This window comes from Pseudophryne corroboree, chromosome 6 (assembly GCF_028390025.1).
Source record: "Pseudophryne corroboree isolate aPseCor3 chromosome 6, aPseCor3.hap2, whole genome shotgun sequence".
NCBI classification, from domain to species: domain Eukaryota; kingdom Metazoa; phylum Chordata; class Amphibia; order Anura; family Myobatrachidae; genus Pseudophryne; species Pseudophryne corroboree.
Window position 1 is genome coordinate 60,494,742 of NC_086449.1, and position 26,533 is coordinate 60,521,274.

The window sequence follows — 26,533 nt, forward strand, 5'->3', positions numbered from 1 at the left end:
AACGGAGTCGCTGTTTATCCTGTATGCATCCAACAAGCTGGGTGCTCCTGCTTCAAAGCAAACTATTGCTCGCTGGATCTGTAACACGATTCAGCAGGCTCATTCTGCGGCTGGGTTGCCGCATCCAAAATCAGTAAAGGCCCATTTCACAAGGAAGTTGGGCTCTTCTTGGGCGGCTGCCCGAGGGGTCTCGGCATTACAGCTTTGCCGAGCAACTACTTGGTCGGGTTCAAACACATTTGCAAAGGTTTGATACCCTAGCTGAGAAGGACCTTGAGTTTGCTCATTCGGTGCTGCAGAGTCATCCGCACTCTCCCGCCCGTTTGGGTGCTTTGGTATAATCCCCATGGTCCTTACGGAGTCCCCAGCATCCACTTAGGACTTTAGAGAAAATAAGATTTTACTCACCGGTAAATCTATTTCTCGTAGTCCGTAGTGGATGCTGGGCGCCCGTCCCAAGTGCGGACTTCTTCTGCAATACTTGTATATAGTTATTGCTTAACAAAGAGTTATGTTATGTTTGCATCAGGTTGTCTGATGCTCTGTATTTGTTCATACTGTTAACTGGGTTTGGTTATCACGAGTTATACGGTGTGATTGGTGTGGCTGGTATGAGTCTTACCCGGGATTCCAAAATCCTTTCCTTGTAATGTTAGCTCGTCTGGGCACAGTTTCCTTAACTGAGGTCTGGAGGAGGGGCATAGAGGGAGGAGCCAGTGCACACCAGTAGACCTAATTCTTTTTTAGAGTGCCCTATCTCCTGCGGAGCCCGTCTATTCCCCATGGTCCTTACGGAGTCCCCAGCATCCACTACGGACTACGAGAAATAGATTTACCGGTGAGTAAAATCTTATTTTTTTGTCAAAATATCTTTATTGAAGCATCATATGTAATGTAATCAGAAGATAACATAATAAAGCAAATCTTGTAGAGAATGTCATGAAACATTCACCCATGTGATTTAGAGACCATTGCATTAGCTGGTAACACAGCCACATGTATATGGATATGTATAACTGCAGGTTAAGTAACAAACACAAAAAAATGTTGTAAAGCGGACTACAGGGTTAATATGCAAGTACGTCTTTGAATAAGTAAGCAAGATCAATGATTACAAAATCAAATCAGTTAATAAGGAACAAAAGAACTACAATCAAAAATAGAAATAAAGAGCAAATTCTCTCTCTCTGACCAATTTGGAATTTTGGATTTATTTCTTCCAAGAATGGGAGAAATAAGTATTTCTAAAGGCCACATACACATTAGACGATGTCGCTCTGTGAGCGACATCGTCTAACTTTTCCCCCTCCTGGGCCGGCCGGTCGGTGGCCGCCTGACCGCTCATATCTCTCAGTGACGTCACGCCCCCGCCAGCCCTGCATGAAAGTCGTGGATGACAGTCCACATCTTTCATGCATGCCCTACCGACAGCGACGATTGTTACCGACCTTCATTTTATCGTTAAGTGTGTACGGACCTTAAGAGTTTAGACTGTTTTATGCCGGATCTTGTACAACGTTTCCCGGTGTTCCACAATAGGGGAAGAAGGCACATAAGTCTTGGTAAGATAATTTTAGTGACCGTAAATTAAACCATCCTAAATAGAACAAGGGAAGGTCCTATGGCTCTCCAGCTGTTTTGAAACTACAAGTTCCAGCATGCCCTGCCACAATTTCACTACTAGGGAATGCTTAAACTGTGAGCGATTAGCACTAGATGGACGAATTACGTCCTTATTCAGAGTGGCTCGGATTGGCCAGCATGAATTTTAACGGACATACACACCCCTATATAAACCCGGCGGACCCCATAGTCGGGTCGGCTCCATGATTAAGCCACGGGCGAAATGCGCATTGGAGTAAGGCGCTGACGGCCCGAGATATGCTCCTAATGATATTGTGTTTACTGTATATGTTAGTTGTGTGTTCATGTCAAAAATTATTACCTATAATAACTTTGTGGCGAGTGAAGTGGAGCGAGACATCAAGCCCAAAGTGTAGAGGGTGGAGCGAGCCCGCGAATGGACGTATTTTTACAAATGGTGGTCCCAGATGAACAAACTAACCACACTAACCGCAAAAGTGTACAAAAAAGTGTCAACCATTTTTGTGTCGATCATCGTCATGTCAACATTTTGACCCTGTAAACCTTTTGTACCTGTCGACCTTTTCCAGTTTCGACCTTTCATATGGCTACATTTTGCCTATGTCGAGCATTTTTCCATGTCGACCTTGTGTCTATCTACCATATGGTGTCAACCTAATGACTGTAGACCTAATTAGAGATGAGCGCCTGAAATTTTTCGGGTTTTGTGTTTTGGTTTTGGGTTCGGTTCCGCGGCCGTGTTTTGGGTTCGAACGCGTTTTGGCAAAACCTCACCGAATTTTTTTTGTCGGATTCGGGTGTGTTTTGGATTCGGGTGTTTTTTTCAAAAAACACTAAAAAACAGCTTAAATCATAGAATTTGGGGGTCATTTTGATCCCAAAGTATTATTAACCTCAAAAACCATAATTTACACTCATTTTCAGTCTATTCTGAATACCTCACACCTCACAATATTATTTTTAGTCCTAAAATTTGCACCGAGGTCGCTGTGTGAGTAAGATAAGCGACCCTAGTGGCCGACACAAACACCGGGCCCATCTAGGAGTGGCACTGCAGTGTCACGCAGGATGTCCCTTCCAAAAAACCCTCCCCAAACAGCACATGACGCAAAGAAAAAAAGAGGCGCAATGAGGTAGCTGTGTGAGTAAGATTAGCGACCCTAGTGGCCGACACAAACACCGGGCCCATCTAGGAGTGGCACTGCAGTGTCACGCAGGATGGCCCTTCCAAAAAACCCTCCCCAAACAGCACATGACGCAAAGAAAAAAAGAGGCGCAATGAGGTAGCTGTGTGAGTAAGATTAGCGACCCTAGTGGCCGACACAAACACCGGGCCCATCTAGGAGTGGCACTGCAGTGTCACGCAGGATGTCCCTTCCAAAAAACCCTCCCCAAACAGCACATGACGCAAAGAAAAAAAGAGGCGCAATGAGGTAGCTGACTGTGTGAGTAAGATTAGCGACCCTAGTGGCCGACACAAACACCGGGCCCATCTAGGAGTGGCACTGCAGTGTCACGCAGGATGTCCCTTCCAAAAAACCCTCCCCAATCAGCACATGATGCAAAGAAAAAGAAAAGAAAAAAGAGGTGCAAGATGGAATTGTCCTTGGGCCCTCCCACCCACCCTTATGTTGTATAAACAAAACAGGACATGCACACTTTAACCAACCCATCATTTCAGTGACAGGGTCTGCCACACGACTGTGACTGATATGACGGGTTGGTTTGGACCCCCCCCAAAAAAGAAGCAATTAATCTCTCCTTGCACAAACTGGCTCTACAGAGGCAAGATGTCCACCTCATCTTCACCCTCCGATATATCACTGTGTACATCCCCCTCCTCACAGATTATCAATTTGTCCCCACTGGAATCCACCATCTCAGCTCCCTGTGTACTTTGTGGAGGCAATTGCTGCTGGTCAATGTCTCCGCGGAGGAATTGATTATAATTCATTTTAATGAACATCATCTTCTCCACATTTTCTGGATGTAACCTCGTACGCCGATTGCTGACAAGGTGAGCGGCGGCACTAAACACTCTTTCGGAGTACACACTTGTGGGAGGGCAACTTAGGTAGAATAAAGCCAGTTTGTGCAAGGGCCTCCAAATTGCCTCTTTTTCCTGCCAGTATAAGTACGGACTGTGTGACGTGCCTACTTGGATGCGGTCACTCATATAATCCTCCACCATTCTATCAATGTTGAGAGAATCATATGCAGTGACAGTAGACGACATGTCCGTAATCGTTGTCAGGTCCTTCAGTCCGGACCAGATGTCAGCATCAGCAGTCGCTCCAGACTGCCCTGCATCACCGCCAGCGGGTGGGCTCGGAATTCTGAGCCTTTTCCTCGCACCCCCAGTTGCGGGAGAATGTGAAGGAGGAGATGTTGACAGGTCGCGTTCCGCTTGACTTGACAATTTTGTCACCAGCAGGTCTTTCAACCCCAGCAGACTTGTGTCTGCCGGAAAGAGAGATCCAAGGTAGGCTTTAAATCTAGGATCGAGCACGGTGGCCAAAATGTAGTGCTCTGATTTCAACAGATTGACCACCCGTGAATCCTTGTTAAGCGAATTAAGGGCTGCATCCACAAGTCCCACATGCCTAGCGGAATCGCTCCCTTTTAGCTCCTTCTTCAATGCCTCCAGCTTCTTCTGCAAAAGCCTGATGAGGGGAATGACCTGACTCAGGCTGGCAGTGTCTGAACTGACTTCACGTGTGGCAAGTTCAAAGGGCATCAGAACCTTGCACAACGTTGAAATCATTCTCCACTGCACTTGAGACAGGTGCATTCCACCTCCTATATCGTGCTCAATTGTATAGGCTTGAATGGCCTTTTGCTGCTCCTCCAACCTCTGAAGCATATAGAGGGTTGAATTCCACCTCGTTACCACTTCTTGCTTCAGATGATGGCAGGGCAGGTTCAGTAGTTTTTGGTGGTGCTCCAGTCTTCTGTACGTGGTGCCTGTACGCCGAAAGTGTCCCGCAATTTTTCTGGCCACCGACAGCATCTCTTGCACGCCCCTGTCGTTTTTTAAAAAATTCTGCACCACCAAATTCAAGGTATGTGCAAAACATGGGACGTGCTGGAATTTGCCCATATTTAATGCACACACAATATTGCTGGCGTTGTCCGATGCCACAAATCCACAGGAGAGTCCAATTGGGGTAAGCCATTCCGCGATGATCTTCCTCAGTTGCCGTAAGAGGTTTTCAGCTGTGTGCGTATTCTGGAAACCGGTGATACAAAGCGTAGCCTGCCTAGGAAAGAGTTGGCGTTTGCGAGATGCTGCTACTGGTGCCGCCGCTGCTGTTCTTGCGGCGGGAGTCCATACATCTACCCAGTGGGCTGTCACAGTCATATAGTCCTGACCCTGCCCTGCTCCACTTGTCCACATGTCCGTGGTTAAGTGGATATTGGGTACAGCTGCATTTTTTAGGACACTGGTGACTCTTTTTCTGAGGTCTGTGTACATTTTCGGTATCGCCTGCCTAGAGAAATGGAACCTAGATGGTATTTGGTACCGGGGACACAGTACCTCCAACAAGTCTCTAGTTGGCTCTGCAGTAATGATGGATACCGGAACCACGTTTCTCACCACCCAGGATGCCAAGGCCTCAGTTATCCGCTTTGCAGTAGGATGACTGCTGTGATATTTCATCTTCCTCGCAAAGGACTGTTGAACAGTCAATTGCTTACTGGAAGTAGTACAAGTGGGCTTACGACTTCCCCTCTGGGATGACCATCGACTCCCAGCGGCAACAACAGCAGCGCCAGCAGCAGTAGGCGTTACACGCAAGGATGCATCGGAGGAATCCCAGGCAGGAGAGGACTCGTCAGAATTGCCAGTGACATGGCCTGCAGGACTATTGGCATTCCTGGGGAAGGAGGAAATTGACACTGAGGGAGTTGGTGGGGTGGTTTGCGTGAGCTTGGTTACAAGAGGAAGGGATTTACTGGTCAGTGGACTGCTTCCGCTGTCACCCAAAGTTTTTGAACTTGTCACTGACTTATTATGAATGCGCTGCAGGTGACGTATAAGGGAGGATGTTCCGAGGTGGTTAACGTCCTTACCCCTACTTATTACAGCTTGACAAAGGGAACACACGGCTTGACACCTGTTGTCCGCATTTCTGGTGAAATACCTCCACACCGAAGAGCTGATTTTTTTGGTATTTTCACCAGGCATGTCAACGGCCATATTCCTCCCACGGACAACAGGTGTCTCCCCGGGTGCCTGACTTAAACAAACCACCTCACCATCAGAATCCTCCTGGTCAATTTCCTCCCCAGCGCCAGCAACACCCATATCCTCCTCATCCTGGTGTACTTCAACACTGACATCTTCAATCTGACTATCAGGAACTGGACTGCGGGTGCTCCTTCCAGCACTTGCAGGGGGCGTGCAAATGGTGGAAGGCGCATGCTCTTCACGTCCAGTGTTGGGAAGGTCAGGCATCGCAACCGACACAATTGGACTCTCCTTGTGGATTTGGGATTTCGAAGAATGCACAGTTCTTTGCTGTGCTGCTTTTGCCAGCTTGAGTCTTTTCATTTTTCTAGCGAGAGGCTGAGTGCTTCCATCCTCATGTGAAGCTGAACCACTAGCCATGAACATAGGCCAGGGCCTCAGCCGTTCCTTGCCACTCCGTGTGGTAAATGGCATATTGGCAAGTTTACGCTTCTCCTCCGACAATTTTATTTTAGGTTTTGGAGTCCTTTTTTTTCTGATATTTGGTGTTTTGGATTTGACATGCTCTGTACTATGACATTGGGCATCGGCCTTGGCAGACGACGTTGCTGGCATTTCATCGTCTCGGCCATGACTAGTGGCAGCAGCTTCAGCACGAGGTGGAAGTGGATCTTGATCTTTCCCTAATTTTGGAACCTCAACATTTTTGTTCTCCATATTTTAATAGGCACAACTAAAAGGCACCTCAGGTAAACAATGGAGATGGATACTAGTATACAATTATGGACTGCCTGCCGACTGCAGACACAGAGGTAGCCACAGCCGTGAACTACCGTACTGTACTGTGTCTGCAGCTAATATAGACTGGTTGATAAAGAGAAGATGTCTATGTAACTATGTATGTATAAAGAAGACTGAAAAAAATCCACGGTTAGGTGGTATACAATTATGGACGGACTGCCTGCCGAGTGCAGACACAGAGGTAGCCACAGCCGTGAACTACCGTACTGTACTGTGTCTGCAGCTAATATAGACTGGTTGATAAAGAGAAGATGTCTATGTAACTATGTATGTATAAAGAAGAATGAAAAAAAACCACGGTTAGGTGGTATACAATTATGGACGGACTGCCTGCCGAGTGCAGACACAGAGGTAGCCACAGCCGTGAACTACTGTACTGTGTCTGCAGCTAATATAGACTGGTTGATAAAGAGAAGATGTCTATGTAACTATGTATGTATAAAGAAGAATGAAAAAAATCCACGGTTAGGTGGTATTACAATTATGGACGGACTGCCTGCCGAGTGCAGAGACACAGAGGTAGCCACAGCCGTGAACTACCGTACTGTGTCTGCTGCGACTGGATGATAAATGATATAAAAAATATATATATATCACTACTGCAGCCGGACAGGTATATATTATATATTATATAATGACGGACCTGCTGGACACTGTCTGTCAGCAGAATGAGTTTTATTTTTATAGAATAAAAAAAAAAAAAACACACAAGTGAAGTCACACGACGAGTGTTTAACTTTTTCAGGCAATCACAATATAAGTATACTACTAACTATACTGGTGGTCAGTGTGGTCAGGTCACTGGTCAGTCACACTGGCAGTGGCACTCCTGCAGCAAAAGTGTGCACTGTTTAATTTTAATATAATATGTACTCCTGGCTCCTGCTATAACCTATAACTGGCACTGCAGTAGTGCTCCCCAGTCTCCCCCACAATTATAAGCTGTGTGAGCTGAGCAGTCAGACAGATATATAATATATATAGATGATGCAGCACACTGGCCTGAGCCTGAGCAGTGCACACAGATATGGTATGTGACTGACTGAGTCACTGTGTGTATCGCTTTTTTCAGGCAGAGAACGGATATATTAAATAAACTGCACTGTGTGTCTGGTGGTCACTCACTATATAATATATTATGTACTCCTGGCTCCTGCTATAACCTATAACTGGCACTGCAGTAGTGCTCCCCAGTCTCCCCCACAATTATAAGCTGTGTGAGCTGAGCAGTCAGACAGATATATATAATATTATATATAGATAATAGATGATGCAGCACACTGGCCTGAGCCTGAGCAGTGCACACAGATATGGTATGTGACTGACTGAGTCACTGTGTGTATCGCTTTTTTCAGGCAGAGAACGGATATATTAAATAAACTGCACTGTGTGTCTGGTGGTCACTCACTATATAATATATTATGTACTCCTGGCTCCTGCTATAACCTATAACTGGCACTGCAGTAGTGCTCCCCAGTCTCCCCCACAATTATAAGCTGTGTGAGCTGAGCAGTCAGACAGATATATATAATATTATATATAGATAATAGATGATGCAGCACACTGGCCTGAGCCTGAGCAGTGCACACAGATATGGTATGTGACTGACTGAGTCACTGTGTGTATCGCTTTTTTCAGGCAGAGAACGGATATATTAAATAAACTGCACTGTGTGTCTGGTGGTCACTCACTATATAATATATTATGTACTCCTGGCTCCTGCTATAACCTATAACTGGCACTGCAGTAGTGCTCCCCAGTCTCCCCCACAATTATAAGCTGTGTGAGCTGAGCAGTCAGACAGATATATATAATATTATATATAGATAATAGATGATGCAGCACACTGGCCTGAGCCTGAGCAGTGCACACAGATATGGTATGTGACTGAGTCACTGTGTGCTGTGTATCGCTTTTTTCAGGCAGAGAACGGATTATAAAGTAAACTGCACTGTCCTCACTAGTAAACTCTCTCCACTCAGTCTCTACACTTCTACAGTAACAGTACTCCTCCTAGTCAGCTCCAGTAAATCTCTCTCAGTCTCTTATAATCTAAATGGAGAGGACGCCAGCCACGTCCTCTCCCTATCAATCTCAATGCACGTGTGAAAATGGCGGCGACGCGCGGCTCCTTATATAGAATCCGAGTCTCGCGATAGAATCCGAGCCTCGCGAGAATCCGACAGCGTCATGATGACGTTCGGGCGCGCTCGGGTTAACCGAGCAAGGCGGGAAGATCCGAGTCGCTCGGACCCGTGAAAAAAAACATGAAGTTCTGGCGGGTTCGGATTCAGAGAAACCGAACCCGCTCATCTCTAGACCTAATGAATGTAGATCTTCTATATCACACCCGACAGTTCTTTGTGAAGAGTGTCGGCAACTGATGGGAGAAAAAGAGAAAAGAGAAAGCTGAGGGATGGAAATATTTTGGGAATTGAGCTAAGAGAAGGATAGGGGAAGGGAAAAGAGTTGGGAAAAGAAAGCCACACAAGGAGGGTAAGGGACAAAGGCCCTCATTCCGAGTTGATCGCACCAAGCAACTTTTTGCTGCTGGTGCAATCAACTATTCTCCTCCTATGGGGGAATGTATTTTAGCATAGCAGGGCTGCGAATGCTTGTGCAGCCCTGCTATGCTAAAAAAGTTTCACTCAAAACAAGACTAGCCCTGCAACTACTCACCCAGTGCGACGGATCCAGTGATGAAGTTCCCGCTCCTGACGTCAGACATCCACCCACCGTTCGCCTGGACATGCCTGCGTTCTTCTTACCACTCCCCGAAAATGGCTGGAAACGGTGAGTATCTTTCCTGGAACGCCTCCCGTCTGTACATCTCCTTGCGATCACCGCTGAAATCACATTTGTTGCTGGCGGCGGCGGCCGCCGCACATGTGCATTTCCGACCCATTCGCACCACAGCGACAAACCGCTGCGTGCGGATGGGTTGGAATGACCCCCAAAGATAGGGAACAACGAAGAGGAGACAGTGGTGTTAATAGAAAAAAAAGGATATCACAAACAAAGGTTAGTAAGGAGAGGGGAGGCCACTGAGGATGAGCCAGAAGAACAGGTCACACATCGTCCACAGCAACCAGACAGCTCTACGATGTTCCAATGAAGGATGAAGTGCGGTGGATCGAAAAGTGCACACTTGGAAGAGATGCAGACCCAGACTCCTGTAGCATATATGACAGCAACCACTTGCAACAGCCCCCACGAGAACAGCGATCACCCAGCAGCAACACCAGCTCAGCAGCAACAGGTCCCAAGTCCTCAACTGAAGCAGCAATGCACAGGTCCATAGAGCCCCACGATGACAACGGAAACCCCTGCATGTGCACCGTACCTCACATGAGTCCCAGGGCACAGCTTATACAGATGCCAGTCCACTCACCTGCAGGGAAGGAGCAGCCTGGTAAGATGCCCACCGGGAGAGCAGCACCCGCACACAACTACGGACACAATAGGACTGCAAATGGCTAAGGCCAGGTGGAAGCATCAGACTGGCATCAGCTGCCAACCCACCACTCCGCCATGGCAGTCTGCAGGAAGGGGGAACAGCTCAGGTTGATGGAACAACAACGGCTTCTGGGGGCATCACCACAGCCACCAAACTGGTCACCAGGCAACAGCAAATAGCCCCTCACAGTCCACAAATGGAAGAAGAGAGCAACATTATTACTTTATCAGTCCTCTGATTTCCTGTTAATATGACCATATCGGATTATCTAATCTGATCTACAGGTCATCTTTTTTCAACCCATTTATATACTTAGATTGCGGTTGGAAAGCCCACTCAGACTGATGGTGATTAAACAGAGCACAGCTTGTGTTTTTGTTTTTTGACTTAAAATCCCTAGTTATGTTTTTTTCCCCCTGGTTTCTTTGTTCAACCAATTAAAGATCTGTTGTGGTGGAGTTGGGCTTCAGGAGTCTATATTAAGTTGGTTTATGATGGGTTTGTCCCTCCCTCGTTGATTTTCTTTCTTCTTGCAGTGGTGGTTAATTGGGTACGGCAGATCACAAACATCTTGATGGCATAGTAGGCATGGTTTTTTGTACGATTAAACGGAAAGATACTAACTGCGCTTGGGGATACAACAAATAAAAATTAGATTTTATTACAGTCAATACTGCTAAATACAGTATCAATATAGGATCCTAAAAGAAGATACTGTGCACAGTAATAGAACTAGTCAAGATTATTATCAATTAAAAATTATATGGACACAATGTAGCAATGTAAATCAGCTGTGTTTTAAATGAATGAAAAATCGAATACAAAATAATTGATCCCGTATGAGCTCAAGGTATTTTGTGTGTCTGAATAGCTATTTAAAGACCTTTGTGCAAAAGAGTAGAGATGTGCAGCAGGCATTTTTTTGTGTTTTGTGTTTTGGTTTTGGATTCGGTTCCACAGTCGTGTTTTGGATTCGGACGCGTTTTGGCAAAACCTCCCTTAAGAATTTTTGTCGGATTCGGATGTGTTTTGGATTCGGGTGGTTTTTTTCAAAAACCCGTCAAAAACAGCTTAAATCATAGAATTTGGGGGTAATTTTGATCCTATAGTATTATTAACCTCAATAACCATAATTTCCACTCATTTCCAGTCTATTCTGAACACCTCACACCACACAATATTATTTTTAGTCCTAAAATTTGCACCAATGTCGCAGGATGACTAAGCTAAGCGACCCAAGTGGGCGGCACAAACACCTGGCCCATCTAGGAGTGGCACTGCAGTGTCAGACAGGATGGCACTTAACAAAATAGTCCCCAAACAGCACATGATGCAAAGATAAATAAAAAAAATAAAAAAGAGGTGCGGGATGGAATTGTCCTTGGGCCCTCCCACCCTCCCTTATGTTGTATAAACAGGACATGCACACTTTAACAAACCCATCATTTCAGTGACAGGGTCTGCCACAAGACTGTGGCTGAAATGACTGGTTGGTTTAGGCCCCCACCAAAAAAGGAGCAATCAATCTCTCCCTGCACAAATCTGGCTCTACAGAGGCAGGATGTCCACCTCCTCCTTATCATCTGATTCCTCACCCCTTTCACTGTGTATATCCCCCTCCTCACAGAGTATTAATTTGTCCCCACTGGAATCCACCATCACAGGTCCCTGTGTACTTTCTGGAGGCAATTGCTGGTAAATGTCTCCACGGAGGAATTGATTATAATTCATTTTGATGAACATCATCTTCTCCACATTTTCTGGAAGTAACCTCCTACGCCGATCGCTGACAAGGTGAGCGGCTGCACTAAACACTCTTTCGGAGTACACACTGGAGGGGGGGCAACTTAGGTACAATAAAGCCAGTTTGTGCAAGGGCCTCCAAATTGCCTCTTTTTCCTGCCAATATACGTACGGACTGTCTGGCATGCCTACTTGGATGCTGTCACTCATATAATCCTCCACCATTCTTTCAATGGTGACAGAATCATAAGCAGTGACAGTAGACGACATGTCAGTAATCGTTGGCAGGTCCTACAGTCCGGACCAGATGTCAGCTATCGCTCCTGACTGCCCTGCATCACCGCCAGCGGTTGGTTTTGGAAATTTATCCTTTTCCTGGCAGCCCCAGTGGTGGGAGAAAATGAAGGAGGAGCTGTTGGCGGGTCACGTTCCCGTTGATTTGACAATTGTCTCACCAGCAGGTCTTTGAACATCTGCAGACTAGTGTCTGCCGGAGAGAGAGATACAATGTAGGCTTTAAACCTAGGATCGAGCACGGTGACCAAAATGTAGTGCTCTGATTTCAGCAGATTGACCACCCGTGAATCCTGGTTAAGCGAATGAAGGGCTCAATCCACAAGTCCCACATGCCTAGCGGAATCGCTCTGTTTTAGCTCCTCCTTCAATCTCTCCAGTTGCTTTTGCAAAAGCCTGATGTGGGATTGACCTGACTCAGGCTGGCAGTGTCTGAACTGACTTCACGTGTGGCAAGTTCAAAGGGTTCCAGAACCTTGCACAACGTTGAAATCATTCTCCACTGCACTTGAGTCAGGTGCATTCGCCCTCCTTTACCTATATTGTAGGCAGATGTATAGGCTTGAATGGCCTTTTGCTGCTCCTCCATCCTCTGAAGCATACCGTAGTTACCACCTTTTGCTTCAGCTGATGGCAGGGCATGTTCAGGAGTGTTTGCTGGTACTCCAGTCTTCGGTATGTGGTGGCTGAATGCCGAAAGTGGCCCGCAATTCTTCGGGCCACCGACAGCATCTCTTGCACGCCCCTGTCATTTTAAAAAAAATTCTGCACCACCAAATTAATTGTATGTGCAAAACATGGGACGTGCTGGAATTTGCCCACATGTAATGCACGCACAATATTGGTGGCATTGTCCGATGTCACAAATCCCCAGGAGAGTCCAATTGGGGTAAGCCAATCTGCGATGATGTTCCTCAGTTTTCGTAAGAGGTTGTCAGCTGTGTGCCTCTTATGGAAAGCGGCGATACAAAGCGTAGCCTGCCTAGGAACGAGTTGGCGTTTGCGAGATGCTGCTACTGGTGCCACCGCTGCTGTTGTTGCTTCCGGAGGCAATTCATCTACCCAGTGTGCTTTCACAGTCATATAGTCCTTATTTTGCCCTGCTCCACTTGTCCACATGTCCGTGGTTAAGTGGACAGTGGGTACAACTGCATTTTTTAGGACACTGGTGACTCTTTTTCTGACGTCTGTGTACATTCTCTGTATTGCCTGCCTAGAGAAGTGGAGCCTAGATAGTATTTGGTAACAGGTACACACTACCTGAAGCAATTCTCTAAGTCCCTGTGAACTAACGGCGGCTACCAGACGCACGTCTAACACCAACATAGTTGTCAAGGCCTGAGTTATCCGCTTTGCAACAGGATGACTGCTGTGATATTTAATCTTCTCGCAAAGGACTGTTGGACAGTCAATTGCTTACTGGAAGTAGTACAAGTGGTCTTCCGACTTCCCCTCTGGGATGACGATCGACTCCCAGCAGCAACAACAGCAGCAGAAGGCGTTACACTCAAGGATCCATCTGAGGAATCCCAGTTAGGAGAGGACTCGTCAAACTTGCCAGTGACATGGCCTGAGGGAGTTTGTGGGGTGGTTTGCAGGAACTTGGGTATAAGAGGAAGAAGGGATTTAGTTGTCAGTAGACTGCTTCCGCTGTCACCCAAAGTTTTTGAACTTGTCAATGACTTCTGATTTATGCGCTCCAGGTGACGTATAAGGGAGGATGTTCCTAGGTGGTTAACGTCCTTTCCCCTTATTATTACGGCTTGACAAAGGCAACACACAGCTTGACACCAGTTGTCTACATTTCTGTTGAAATAATTCCACACCGAAGAGCTGATTTTTTTTTGTATTTTGACCAGGCATGTCAATGGCCATATTCGTCCCACGGACAACAGGTGTCTCCCCGGGTGCCTGACTTAAACAAACCACCTCACCATCAGAATCCTCCTTGTCAATTTCCTCCTCAGCATCAGCAACACCCATATCCTCATCCTGGTGTACTTCAACAGTGACATCTTCAATTTGACTATCAGGAACTGGACTGTGGGTGCTCCTTCCAGCACTTGCAGGGGGCGTGCAAATGGTGGAAGGAGCCACCTCTTCCCCTCCAGTGTTGGGAAGGCCAGGCATCGCAACCGACACAATTGGACTCTCCTTGGGGATTTGTGATTTAGAAGAACGCACAGTTCTTTGCTGTGCTTTTGCCAGCTTAACTTTTTTCATTTTTCTAGCAGGAGTGCTTCCATCCTCATGTGAAGTTGAACCACTAGTCATGAACATAGGCCAGGGCCTCAGCCGTTCCTTGCCACTTCATGTTGTAAATGGCATATTGGCAAGTTTACGCTTCTCCTCAGACGCTTTTAATTTAGATTTTACTGAACTTTTGTTTTTTGGATTTTACATGCTCTGTACTATGACATTGGGCATCGGCCTTGGCAGACGACATTGATGGCATTGAATTGTCTCTGCCATGACTAGTGGCAGCAGCTTCAGCACTAGGTGGAAGTGGATCTTGATCTTTCCCTATTTTGCCCTCCACATTTTTGTTCTCCATTTTTTAATGTGTGGAATTATATGCCAGTAATATATCTGGAATTAGACGGCAGTAATGTCTGGAATTAGATACCACTAGATAGATTCCAGATACCACTGTTACTGGAATGATGATGACCTATGTACAGTGACAGGACACTACCACAGCACCCTACAGCAGCAAGATGCAGCACAAGACACTGGACTTTTAGTCACCACAATGCAGCACAAGACAATGAGTAGTGATACTGAGCACTAATAAGGATACTAGAACTGACACGGAGCAGCAAGATGCAGCAATTGACTATTGTACTGTAGTACTATATACTGGTCACCACAATGCAGCACTGATACTGAGCACAGATATTGAGCACTGTTGAGGATACTAGAACTGACATGGAGCAGCAAGATACAGCAATGGACTAGTGTACTGCAGTATTATATACTGGTCACCACAATGCAGCACTGATATTAAGCAGAGATATTGAGCACTGTTGAGGATAATAGAATGGACATGGAGCAGCAAGATACAGCAATGGACTATTGTACTGCAGTATTATATACTGGTCACCACAATGCAGCACTGATACTGAGCACAGATATTGAGCACTGTTGGGGATAATAGAACTGACACAGAGCAACAAGATACAGCAATGAACTATTGTACTGCAGTATACTCGTCACCACAATGCAGCACTCAACACTGAGCACAGATATTGAGCACTGTTGAGGATACTAGAACTGACACAGAGCAGCAAGATACAGCAGTGGACTACTCTACTGTAGTACTATATACTGGTCACCACAATGCAGCACTGATACTGAGCACAGATATTGAGCACTGTTGAGGATACTAGAACTGACACGGAGCAGCAAGATACAACAATGAACTATTGTACTGCAGTATACTAGTCACCACAATGCAGCACTCAAAACTGAGCACAGATATTGAGCACTGTTGAGGATACTAGAACTGACACAGAGCAGCAAGATACAGCAATGGACTATTGTACTGTAGTATACTGGTCACCACAATGCAGCACTTATACTGAGCACAGATATTGAGCTGATATTAGCTGATAATGGGCTTTTCAGGCAGAGAACGTAGCCACGTCCTCTCCGCTCAATCTACAATGCACAAGTGAAAATGGCGGCGACGCACGGCTCTTTATATGAAATCCGTATCTCATGAGAATCCGACAGCGGGATGATGATGTTTTCCCCCATTCGGGTTTTGCGAGTAAGGCGGGAAGAACCGAGGCTGCCTCGGACCCGTGTAAACCACGTGAAGTTCGGGGGGGGGTTCGTTTCTCGGTGAACCGAACCCGCTCTTCTCTTCAAAAGAGTAACATTTCCAATTGTGATAAAATATGGTCAATATGGTGACAGGTATGGTTATTGATTAAAGTCAGCAGTAGACTATCCCAGTGTGAGAAAGGATTAAGGTATAAACCACAGCAGTTCACAATTACCGTGTTGGAAGTATTGCATACCATTTCAATGTAAGTGTCCATGAATGTGGCTCAGGGTACTTGTGACGTCCTACACTGTTGCCCGGCAACAGTAAGAGAGCGCAGGGAGGCAGGAGCAAGGCTATGCTCACCTCCGATGCAATGATTCCTCACTTCTGAGTGGCTCGTAGCGGCCGCCGGAGCTTTGTTCACCTCCGCTGCTGTTATCCCTCACTAATCCTGGCCACCGGTGTTTGTAGCTGCTGCGTTCAGTATGCTGTCCTGTCACTTCACAATATGGTGACCCGGAGGAAAGTATGTGTGATCCTTGTGCTGGATGCAGGTGAAAAATAGGAGGAGCTAACGTGTTTCGTCACGCACCCGTGACTTTCTCAAAGGCATGACTCCTATTCCTGGGGACGGGATTATATTAGGATTTTTCTCTTACGTCCTAGAGGATGTGGGGTTCCATTTAGTACCATGGGGTATAGACGGTTCCTTTGGGAGCCACTGGCACTTTAAGAGTTTAATAGTGTGGGCTGGCTCCTCCCTCTATGCCTCTCCTACCAGGCTCAGTTTAGAAAATGTGCCCGGAGGAGACGGTCACAGCTAGGGGAGCTCCTAGGAGTTTTCTTATTTTTTTGTTTTCTCGAGTAAGATAGGTTACAGGCAGACTGCTGGCAACAGCCTTCCTGCTTTGTGGGACTTAGGGGGGAGGAGAAATCAACTCTTGAAGTTAATGGTTCTCTACTCCGCTGACAGGACACTGAGATCCTGAGGGTGCTGATCGCAAGCCAAAGAGATGACCGCCCACTCCCGCAGCACGGCCACCACCCACTAACAGAGCCAGAAGAAAGAAGAGTGGTGAGTACAGCGCCAATGGCCCGATTAGCGGGTCACCGGTGGGAATGGCGGCACAAGGGTGGGAGCACAGCTCTGACAGGCTGTACTCCAGGAAGGCTCAGCAACACACTGTGTAGGCGCTTTGAGGGGCGTCCTGGGCCAGCACGAATACCCTACACTGGTCACACAGCTAACAGGGGCTGATCCCTGCTGTTAGCACCAAATCCTCAAGCCAGTATAAACAATTTGTGCGGGAAGCCGCACGCCATTACAGGGGGCGGGGCTTCTCCTCAGAGCAGAGCCATCACTCACCAGCTCCATTTTCTCCCTGCAGAACATAGAACAGAATGCTGACAGGGAGCGCTGCCCTCCACATAACTCCATCAATACCTCTGCGGTACCAGGATGTTATAGACAAAAGGGGAAAGGGGGCAGTGTGATTATAGTACTAGTTACCCCATTAAGGTTAATTATTCAGCGCCAGGCTTTTATCATAATAACTTCCTACTGGGGCGCTGTGTGGGGCTCCTTATACTCTGTGACTCTATGAAGGTACTCTGGGGGAAACTGTGTCTGACATTTTGCTGTGTGTGTAAGTGTGTGTATCCACTTTACCATGTCTAAGGACTCTGTGTCCTGTGCTGCAGAGTGTGTATCTTCTCCTGAGGAGTCTATTCCATGTACTCAGGACTGCAATGTGCTTTCCCAGTCTTCTGAAGCCGAACCTCCATGGGTGGATTCTTTAAGGGGGATGATATCCCAGATTTCAACAAGGATGTCACATGCTGAGAAAGAGTCTCAGTTTTTGAGAGACTCTGTAGAGGGTTTTAAGTATTCCACTCCCGCAACTTCCTCATAAACCCCACCTACATACTCAAAAAACGTACACTTGCACAGATAATGTAAGTTGACACTGATACCGACTCTGATACAGGGGACGGTGATGGGGATATGCAGGGGGGAGATGCATCCCTTGCTAAAGGGGTGCAGCTAATGATTGAAGCCATAAGGGATGTTTTACATTTTTCTGAGAAGGTACCTGAGCAGGCAGAGGAATCTTATTTTACCAAACATAAGAAATCCTCGCTTACCTTCCCTGCTTCTAAATAATTAAACTCTTTATATGAAAAATCCTGGGAAAATCCAGAGAAGAAATTCCAGATCCCTAAAAGAATTCTCATTGCTATCCCTTTCCCTGAAGAGGATAGAAAGAAGTGAGAAAACCCACCTATAGTAGACGCTTCTGTATCTAGATTGTCTAAAAAAAGTGGTTTTACCTGTCCCTGGTTCAACCGCCTTAAAATAGCTGGCTGACAGCAAGATTGAGACTACGCTCAAATCACTATACACAGCTACTGGCGTAGCTTTAAGGCCCACTATTGCTTGTGCGTGGATTTTTAAAGCCATAGTAAAGTGGTCAGGCACATTACTAGAGGACTTCAATACTATGGATAGGAGTGCCATTGAATTATTTTTGCGTCACATACAGGATTCTGCAGGTTTCATGGTGGAGGCCATGAAGGGCCTTGGCATGCTGAACGCAAGGGCTACTTCCATGGTGGTCTCGACGCGCAGAGGACTCTGGCTACACCAATGGACTGTGGATGCGGAATCGAAGAAAAGTGTGGAGAATCTACCCTTCACAGGTCAGGCACCGTTTGGGGAAACACTGGATGCGTGGATCTCCACGGCAACTGCAAGTAAGTCAACCTTTCTTCCCTCAGCGACACCACCAACTAGGAAATCTTATCCTACGTCTACACTGCAGTCCTTTCGGACTGCAAAAGTTAAGAAGTCCAAATACCTTTCCACTTTATTTAGGGTTGGTCGGGGAAAATTCAGAAAACTTGCACCAACAGGTTCTCAGGAACAGAAACCAGGTTCTGCTTCCTCAAAATCTTCAGCATGATGGTGGACTTCCCAGCCTGGAGATCGGACAGGTGGGAGCGAGACTAAAGAATTTCAGTCACATCTGGGCGTCATTATGCCCGGACCCCTGGGTAAGAGATATTGTTACCCAAGGGTACAGACTGGAGTTTCAAGAACACCCACCTCACAGATTCTTCAAATCAGGCTTACCAGCTTCGCTGACAGAAAGTGCTATCCTACTGCAAGCCATTCAAAAATTGGCTCAAAAACAAATGTTATTGTTCCAGTTTCACCTCACCTAAAACACAAGGGTTGTTACTCAAACCAGTTTGTGGTACCGAAACCGGATGGTTCGGTAAGGCCGATATTAAACCTAAAGACTTTAAACCCCTACTTGAGGGAATTCAAATTCAAGATGGAGTCTCTGAGAGCGGTGATCTCGGGTCTGGAGGAAGGGGAATTACTAGTATCCCTGGATATCAAGGATGTGTACCTTCACTTTTCAATCTGGCTGCCTCACCAGGCTTATCTCAGATTTGCGCTACTGGACTGTCACTATCAGTTCCAGGCACTGCCATTTGGCCTCTCCATAGCACCAAGGGCGTTCACCAAGGTCATGGCAGAGATGATGCTAGTCCTTAATAGGAAGGTAGTGAACATAATTCCAAATCTGGACGATCTGCTGATAAAAGCATCTTCCAGGGAGAGGTTGTTGCAGAGTATTGCTCTCTCAACTCGACTACTCCGGTATCATGGGTGGATCTTGAACCTTCCAAAGTCACATTTGGAGCTGACAAGGAGACTGCCCTTCCTGGGGATGATACTTGACACGGAAGTGCAGCGGGTGTTTCTATCGGTGGAGAAAGCTTTGGTGATCCAATCAATGGTAAGGGATATCCTGAAGCCTACCCGGGTATCGGTCCATCAGTGCATTCACCTTCTGGTGAAGATGGTTGCCCCCTATGAGGCTCTACAGTACGGAAGATTCCATGCGAGGTCCTTCCACCTGGATCTCCTAGACAAATGGTCGGGATCACATCTTTACATGCACCAGCGGATACGCTTGTCGCGGAAACCCAGAATTTCACTCCTCTGGTGTCTGCAAACTTCTTGCCTACTCGAGGGCCGCAGGTTCGGGATTCAGAATTGGATCATTCTACCATGGATGCAAGTCTCAGAGGTTGGGGAGCAGTCACCCAAAGAGAAAACTTACAAGGAAAGTGGTCAAGTCTGGAATCCATCCTTCTGATAAACATTCTGGAACTAAGGGCCATATACAATGGCCTTCTACAAGCGGCACATCTTCTGCAAGATCGGGCCATTCAGGTTCCGTCGGACAATGTAACAGCAGTGTCCTACATAAACCGACAGGGCTGCAATGTCAGAGGTAACAAGAATCCTTCTCTGCGCAGAAAAGCATGCGGTGGTACTGTCAGCAATCTTCATTCCGGGAGTGGACAACTGGGAAGCGGACTTCCTCAGCAGACACGATCTCCATCCAAGAGAATGGGTCCTCCACCTGGAGGTGTTCGCAGAGGTGACAAACCGATGGGGTGTACCTCTGGTAGACATGATGGCCTCTTGCCTCAACAAGAAGTTTCGAAGGTACTATTCCAGGTCGAGAGACCCACAGGCAGTGGTGGTGGACGCACTGGTAACTCCGTGGGTGTTCCAGTCGGTGTATGTGTTCCCTCCACTTCCACTCATCCCAAGGATTCTCAAACTAATAAAAAGAACAAGAGTTCAGGCGATCCTCATTGCTCCGGACTGGCCAAGAAGGGCTTGGTACGCGGATCTTCTGGAATCACTGCTGGAGGATCCGAGGCCTCTTCCTCTTTGCGAGGACCTTCTACAACTGGGGCCATTCACCTATCAAGACTTACCGCAGCTACGTTTGATGGCATGGAGGTTGAACGCCAGATCTTAGCTCGGAAGGGCATTTCGAAAAAGGTCATTCCTACCCTGATACAGGCTAGGAAGGGAGTAGCGTCTAAACATTACCATCGGATTTGGAAAAAGTATGTGTCTTGGTGTGAATCCAAGAAATTTCCTACGGTGGAGTTTCAACTGGGACGGTTTCTCCTCTTTCTGCAAGCAGGTGTGGATGTGGGCCTACGCTTGGGCTCCATAAAAGTCCAAATTTCGGACTTGTCCATTTTCTTTCAGAAACAATTGGCTGCCCTCCCTGAGGTTCAGACATTCTTGAAAGGGGTTCTGCACATCCACCACCCTTTGTGCCTCTTATGGCACCTTGGGATCTTAATGTGGTGCTGAATTTCCTGCAATCGGATTGGTTCGAACCTTTACAGTAGGTGGACGTCAAGTTTCTTACTTGGAAGGCGGTCACACTGTTGGCATTGGCATCTGCTAGATGTGTGTCAGAATTGGGGGCATTGTCATGCAAGAGCCCCTACTTGATTTTCCATGAGGATAGAGCTGAGCTCAGAACGTGTCAGCACTTTCTTCCATAATGTTGTGTTAGCTTTTCATATCAACCAACCTATTGTGGCGCCAGTGGCTACTGACACTTCAATTACCTCAAAGTCCTTGGATGTTGTGAGGGCTCTGAAGATATATAAGTGAAGAGAACTTCTCGTCACAGGAAGTCAGACACTCTGTTTGTCCTTTATGATCCCAACAAGGTTGGGTGTCCTTTTTCTAAGCAGACAATTTCTCGCTGGATCAGGTTTACTATCCAGCATGCTTATTCCACGGCAGGCTTGCTGTGTCCGAAATCTGTTAAGGCCCACTCTACTCGTAAGGTGGGTTCTTCCTGGGCGGCTGCCCGGGGTGTCTCGGCTTTGCCAAGCAGCTACTTGGTCAGGGTCGAACACATTTGCTATGTTCTACAAGTTCGATCTTTTGCCCTTTAAGGACCTTAAGTTTGGTCAATCTGTTCTGCAGGAACTCAGCACTCTCCCTCCCGTACTGGGATCTTTGGTACATCCCCATGTTACTAAATGGAACCCTAGTATCCTCTAGGGCATAAGAGAAAATAGGATTTTAATTACCCACCGGTAAATCCTTTTCTCGTAGTCCGTAGAGGATGCTGGGTCCCACCCAGTGCTTCGTTTTCCTGCATTGTTACTTGTTGTTGTTGGTTCAGTCGTTGCTGAATCGTTTCAAGTTGGTTAGCTTGGCTTTCCTTTTGTTATTTGTAAGCTGGTGTGAATCTCACCACTATCTGTGTATTTCCTTCTCTCGAAGTATGTCTGTCTCCTCGGGCACAGTTTCTAGACTGAGTCTGATAGGAGGGGCATAGAGGGAGAAGCCAGCCCACAATGTTAAATCTTAAAGTGCCAGTGGCTCCCAAAGGACCATCGATACATGGTACTAAATGAAACCCCAGCATCCTCTACGGACTAAGAGAAAAGGATTTACCGGTAGGTAATTAAAATCCTATTTTTGTTCCTCCCTCTTTGAATTTCTTTCTTCTTGCAGTTGTGGTTAATTGGGTATGGCTAATCACAAACCTCTTGATGGCATTGCAGGTATGTTTTTTTGTACAGTGGTGTTCTGCCGTTTCTGGAGGCCAGCGACTCCATTTTCCCATATGGGTCTCCTTTTAGGCATGGTATGGAAGACCCGTGGATCCCTCTGAGCTATGCATGCAGGTTGCAGCCCACTGAACCCATTTTTTTACACCATTGACGCCACTGTGTGGCAGAGCTTTAATGGTATATTATGATCTGCCTTCCTCCTTCTGCCTCTGCCACCATTTAGTTTAACTTGTTATAAATAAATGATGACCACATTTTGGTCTGTGGCATTATTTATTTAGAATTAAGTTATATGTTGGGTTTTGAAGTATGGGGACAAGCCGGCATGTGCTGTACATAGTTTAACCTCAAGCAAGTAGGATGTGATGGTTGAAAATTGGTGCTCAACCACTAATCACCAATAGTAGGGTGTGGTACAGTATGTTAGGTCAACAGTTCTCATGACCATGTGCATAAAGTAAACATGAGAATGACGATATGGTTGAAATGTTGACATGCAGCATGTCAGCATGTCAACAGTGACCATGTTGACATTCATCATGTGTACATAGATGACATGTTGACATGGCAAAAGGATGACCTAATGTCACTAATAGCCCAGCAGTCACTTACCTGCTGCCAGCGGCTGCAGAATCTCCAGCTCAGCATCAGAGTCCCAGTGGTCATGAGACCAGTAGTTTTGGTTCCTCCTAACCATAATCCCTAGACTTAACTCTAACCTTCGCCCTAGTGCCTAACCCTAACCTCCTCCTAGTGACTATATCTAATCCTAATGGCAGCACCTAAGCTTAGCCTTCAACTTTCTGAGAATGTTGACATTTCACATGGGGACATTTTAGATGTCGACAGTTGTGAACATGTTGACATTCTGAGGATGTCGACATGGGGATATATGCAATTGCAGTCGAATTCCCGAAAAAGTCGAAAAATTGGACTTTTTCGCCAAAAAAAATTGTCAATGCAATTCAGTACTTTTCATCAAAAAAACGGACTTTCAAAATTTAAAATTCGACATTTGACAAATTCGACTTTTCTGCAATGGTACAAATGCGGCAATTCGACAAAAGTATATTCAATTAAAGTTTTGTCAAGTACCAGCTTGCGGGGGAGGCTTGCTGGGACTTGTAGTACTACTGGAAAAAACAATATTCTTTCAATTTTCTCAAGGCTATCAGCCCCCCATCCGCAGCCCTTTGATGGGGGGGACAGCTTCGGGCTTCACCCCTGGCCCTTGGGTGGCTGGGGGGGGCCTTGATTGAAGAGGTCCCCACTCCCCCAGGGTACCCCGGCCAGGGGTGACTAGTTGGATATTTAATGCCATGGCTGCAGGGCGCTGTATAAAAGTGACACCCGGCTGTGGCATTATCTGTCCAGCTAGTGGAGCCCGATGCTGGTGTAAAAAATACGGGGGACCCCTACTCTTTTTGTCCCCCGTATTTTTTGCACCAGCACCAGGCGCAGAGCCCGGTGCTGGTTTTAAAAATACGGGGGATCCCCTGTCTGTTTTTCCCCCGGATTTTTAGAACCAGGACCGGCTCGAAGAGCCCAAGGCTGGTTATGCTTTGGAGGGGGACCCCACGCAATTTTTTTTCTGTTTTTTTCCTGTTTTTCCCCATTTTTTAAAAATCGGATCAAAATCCGTCAAATCGGCCGTTTTTCGACAGCGGGACTGTCGAATCCGTTTTTATTGAATATGTTGAATTTCGGCACCCACCTGCCGGAATTCAACTGGCGAATTGTGTCAAATTAAAAAACGGGCGAAAAATTGCCGCGATTCGCCGCTAATTGCATATACCCCATGGTATCTATCAACATGTTCAACCATGTCTACATTGTAGTGTCTACACTGTGATGTTGCCATATGAATAGCTACATGGTAACTGTCCCCGTGTGACTAGATACCTCAAAACTTAAAAGGAAAATGAAGGATAAAAAGGGGCATTTTCAGTGGCGCAGAGAGGCGGAAGCAGACCTCTACCCACTCTTGTTGAGGGGGCCCAGTCCCGCTGCTCTCCCCTCCGCCCCTCCTACACACACACACACACACACACACACACACACACACACACACACACACGCACAGTCTTCCCGGTTGTAGACAGTGGAAGTAATATTCTGTTACTTTTAAATACTCAGATTGTCTGATTGCAGCTTCAGTGTAAGTAGATATTTTGAATTACTATTTTTCACAGATGGTAACTGGGAGTCTGTATGTGAAAAGTGATAACAGCAGCTGTACATATAATATGTGTGGTAAACTGGTAATTATTTTATTTCAGACAGGAGACTTGTGAAAACTAAACCTTGGTGCCGTTTATGTTACACAGTCATGGCAATTTCATGTCTCCATTATAAAGCTACATGTTTGTCACAGTGTGTGCTTATCTGTCTTACACAGGGAGGGATAACAAAGGAAGCTAAGGAGTTGGAGTCTACACTCACAGCCTTCGTCCTCATCGCTATGCTGGAAAGTGAGAATACCTGTAATCAGTACGTTGGTGTAAGTGGATGAAACATTGTTACTTGACGTTATTTATTAACAGTTTTTTATATAGCGTGCACATATTCCGCAGCGCTTTACAGAGAATATTTTAGCCTGCTCTACCACCGTTGCCCCTATTGGACCACCTATTAGATATTTATCTTGTGTTTATTCTCTTTTTGTAACCAGAGAACACACCTATACAATTATGTGCCAAATCATGAGCCACAATTTTTTATTGAGATATTGTGAGAGTGTGTACACACCCAAAATCATGTTTTTTATAGTGCTAAAGTTTCTGGAGACGGGTCACCTTAATCTCCGACTCCCTGTTGGGCCCTGTCCCTTTTATGGCTGGCCCCGTATCTGTGCTGCTCTTCATCACCCACCTCCATTGCAGCTCCACCTCCCTCAGCACGGCTCCGACAAACACCCTAGGTGTGGCATAAACACCCCAGTTACTTTATCCTGCCTCTACTTCTATATTTACTCTGACAGTCAGTCCTCCTCTTTCAGGCCTATCTCCCCTCTCTCACAATGGCAGCTGTTGGGGCGTGTACCTAGGCTTCCACTGAGTGTACAGGATAACCTTATATGTTCACAAACACATACACACACATACCAGTATAAATACGTAGATAGACCTGTACCAACTATATATATTATTAAAATATACGCCAATCAAAATGATTCTACAAATGGCCCAGGGACAAGAAGTTCTGCTTTTACTTGAAGCTCTGAGATATGAAATATGCAATACATTGTGTTTGTCTAATTAGTATGTGGTAGAAAATACAAATCCTAAAATACTTTATACATTATACTCTGAATATTCACAGTATCTCTTACATAAACACATACAATGAAATAACAAAATATAATCTCTTTTATACAGTATTGTAATGCAAAATACCATAAATATCCCATACACATGAGCCATTTACTTTTATTTAGTGATCACAGTGTCCTTTTATTAAAGTACTTTTGCTAGCTGGTGACTTTCCTATTATATGCATGTATGTGTACTCAACAATAAGGCAAAAGTAAGCATCAAATGCTATTTTCCCTACACACGTAAAATTAAATCTTCAGCTTTCTAGAAATTATATATCCCAGTCCTGAGGGTACAAGTATCTTCAGCACTCTAGCAGTTATATATCAGTCCTGAGTATACTATTCTCTCCATCAGTGCCGTAACTAGACATTTTAGCCCTGTGTGCAAGAAATAGCACCCCCCCCCCCCCCAATATTTAAAACAGGGCCAGTGCGCATCGTAGGCGCGTGCCAAAACTGTAGGGGAAGGGGTGTGACCGCAAAATAATATCAATTCATATTACACTGCACTGTAGTCTCCAGTACTCAAATTACACCGCACAGTAGCACCACTTACACACTTTACACCAGGTAGAGTCCCATTTTACACATTACTCCACGTAGAGAAATATAAAATAACATTCTTGTTTCACACATCACTCACCACCCCAATCTCTGTGACTGACGGCAGGTGGGGAAAGGGTCACCGGAGGTCTGACTCCGGACTCGCTGGGCTCCTGCTGCACTGTGAGCTGGAATGCCTCCTCCATAAACCCCAATGTCATCATGTCTCTCCCTAGAGACACTGCAGAGGGAGAGGAGCATCAGATCCAGGGGAAAGGTGGCGCTGTTATACAGGGGGAGCGAGAAGGAATGAGAGAGTGTTATACAGAGGGAGAGACAAGGAAGAGAGTGTTATACCGAGGGAGCGTGGAGGAAGGAGAGAGTTTT

At 46.2% G+C, this 26,533-nt stretch overlaps 1 protein-coding gene across 1 annotated transcript in view; it reads left to right on the forward strand.

The window, feature by feature from the left end:
• Positions 1-26,533, forward strand: part of LOC134936129 (complement C3-like) — an 828,079-nt gene that overhangs the window by 633,012 nt on the left and 168,534 nt on the right. Inside the window, exon 27 of the mRNA XM_063931046.1 lies at positions 24,686-24,787. Within this exon, the coding sequence (XP_063787116.1) occupies positions 24,686-24,787 (102 nt within the window). The remainder of the gene's footprint in view (positions 1-24,685; positions 24,788-26,533) is intronic.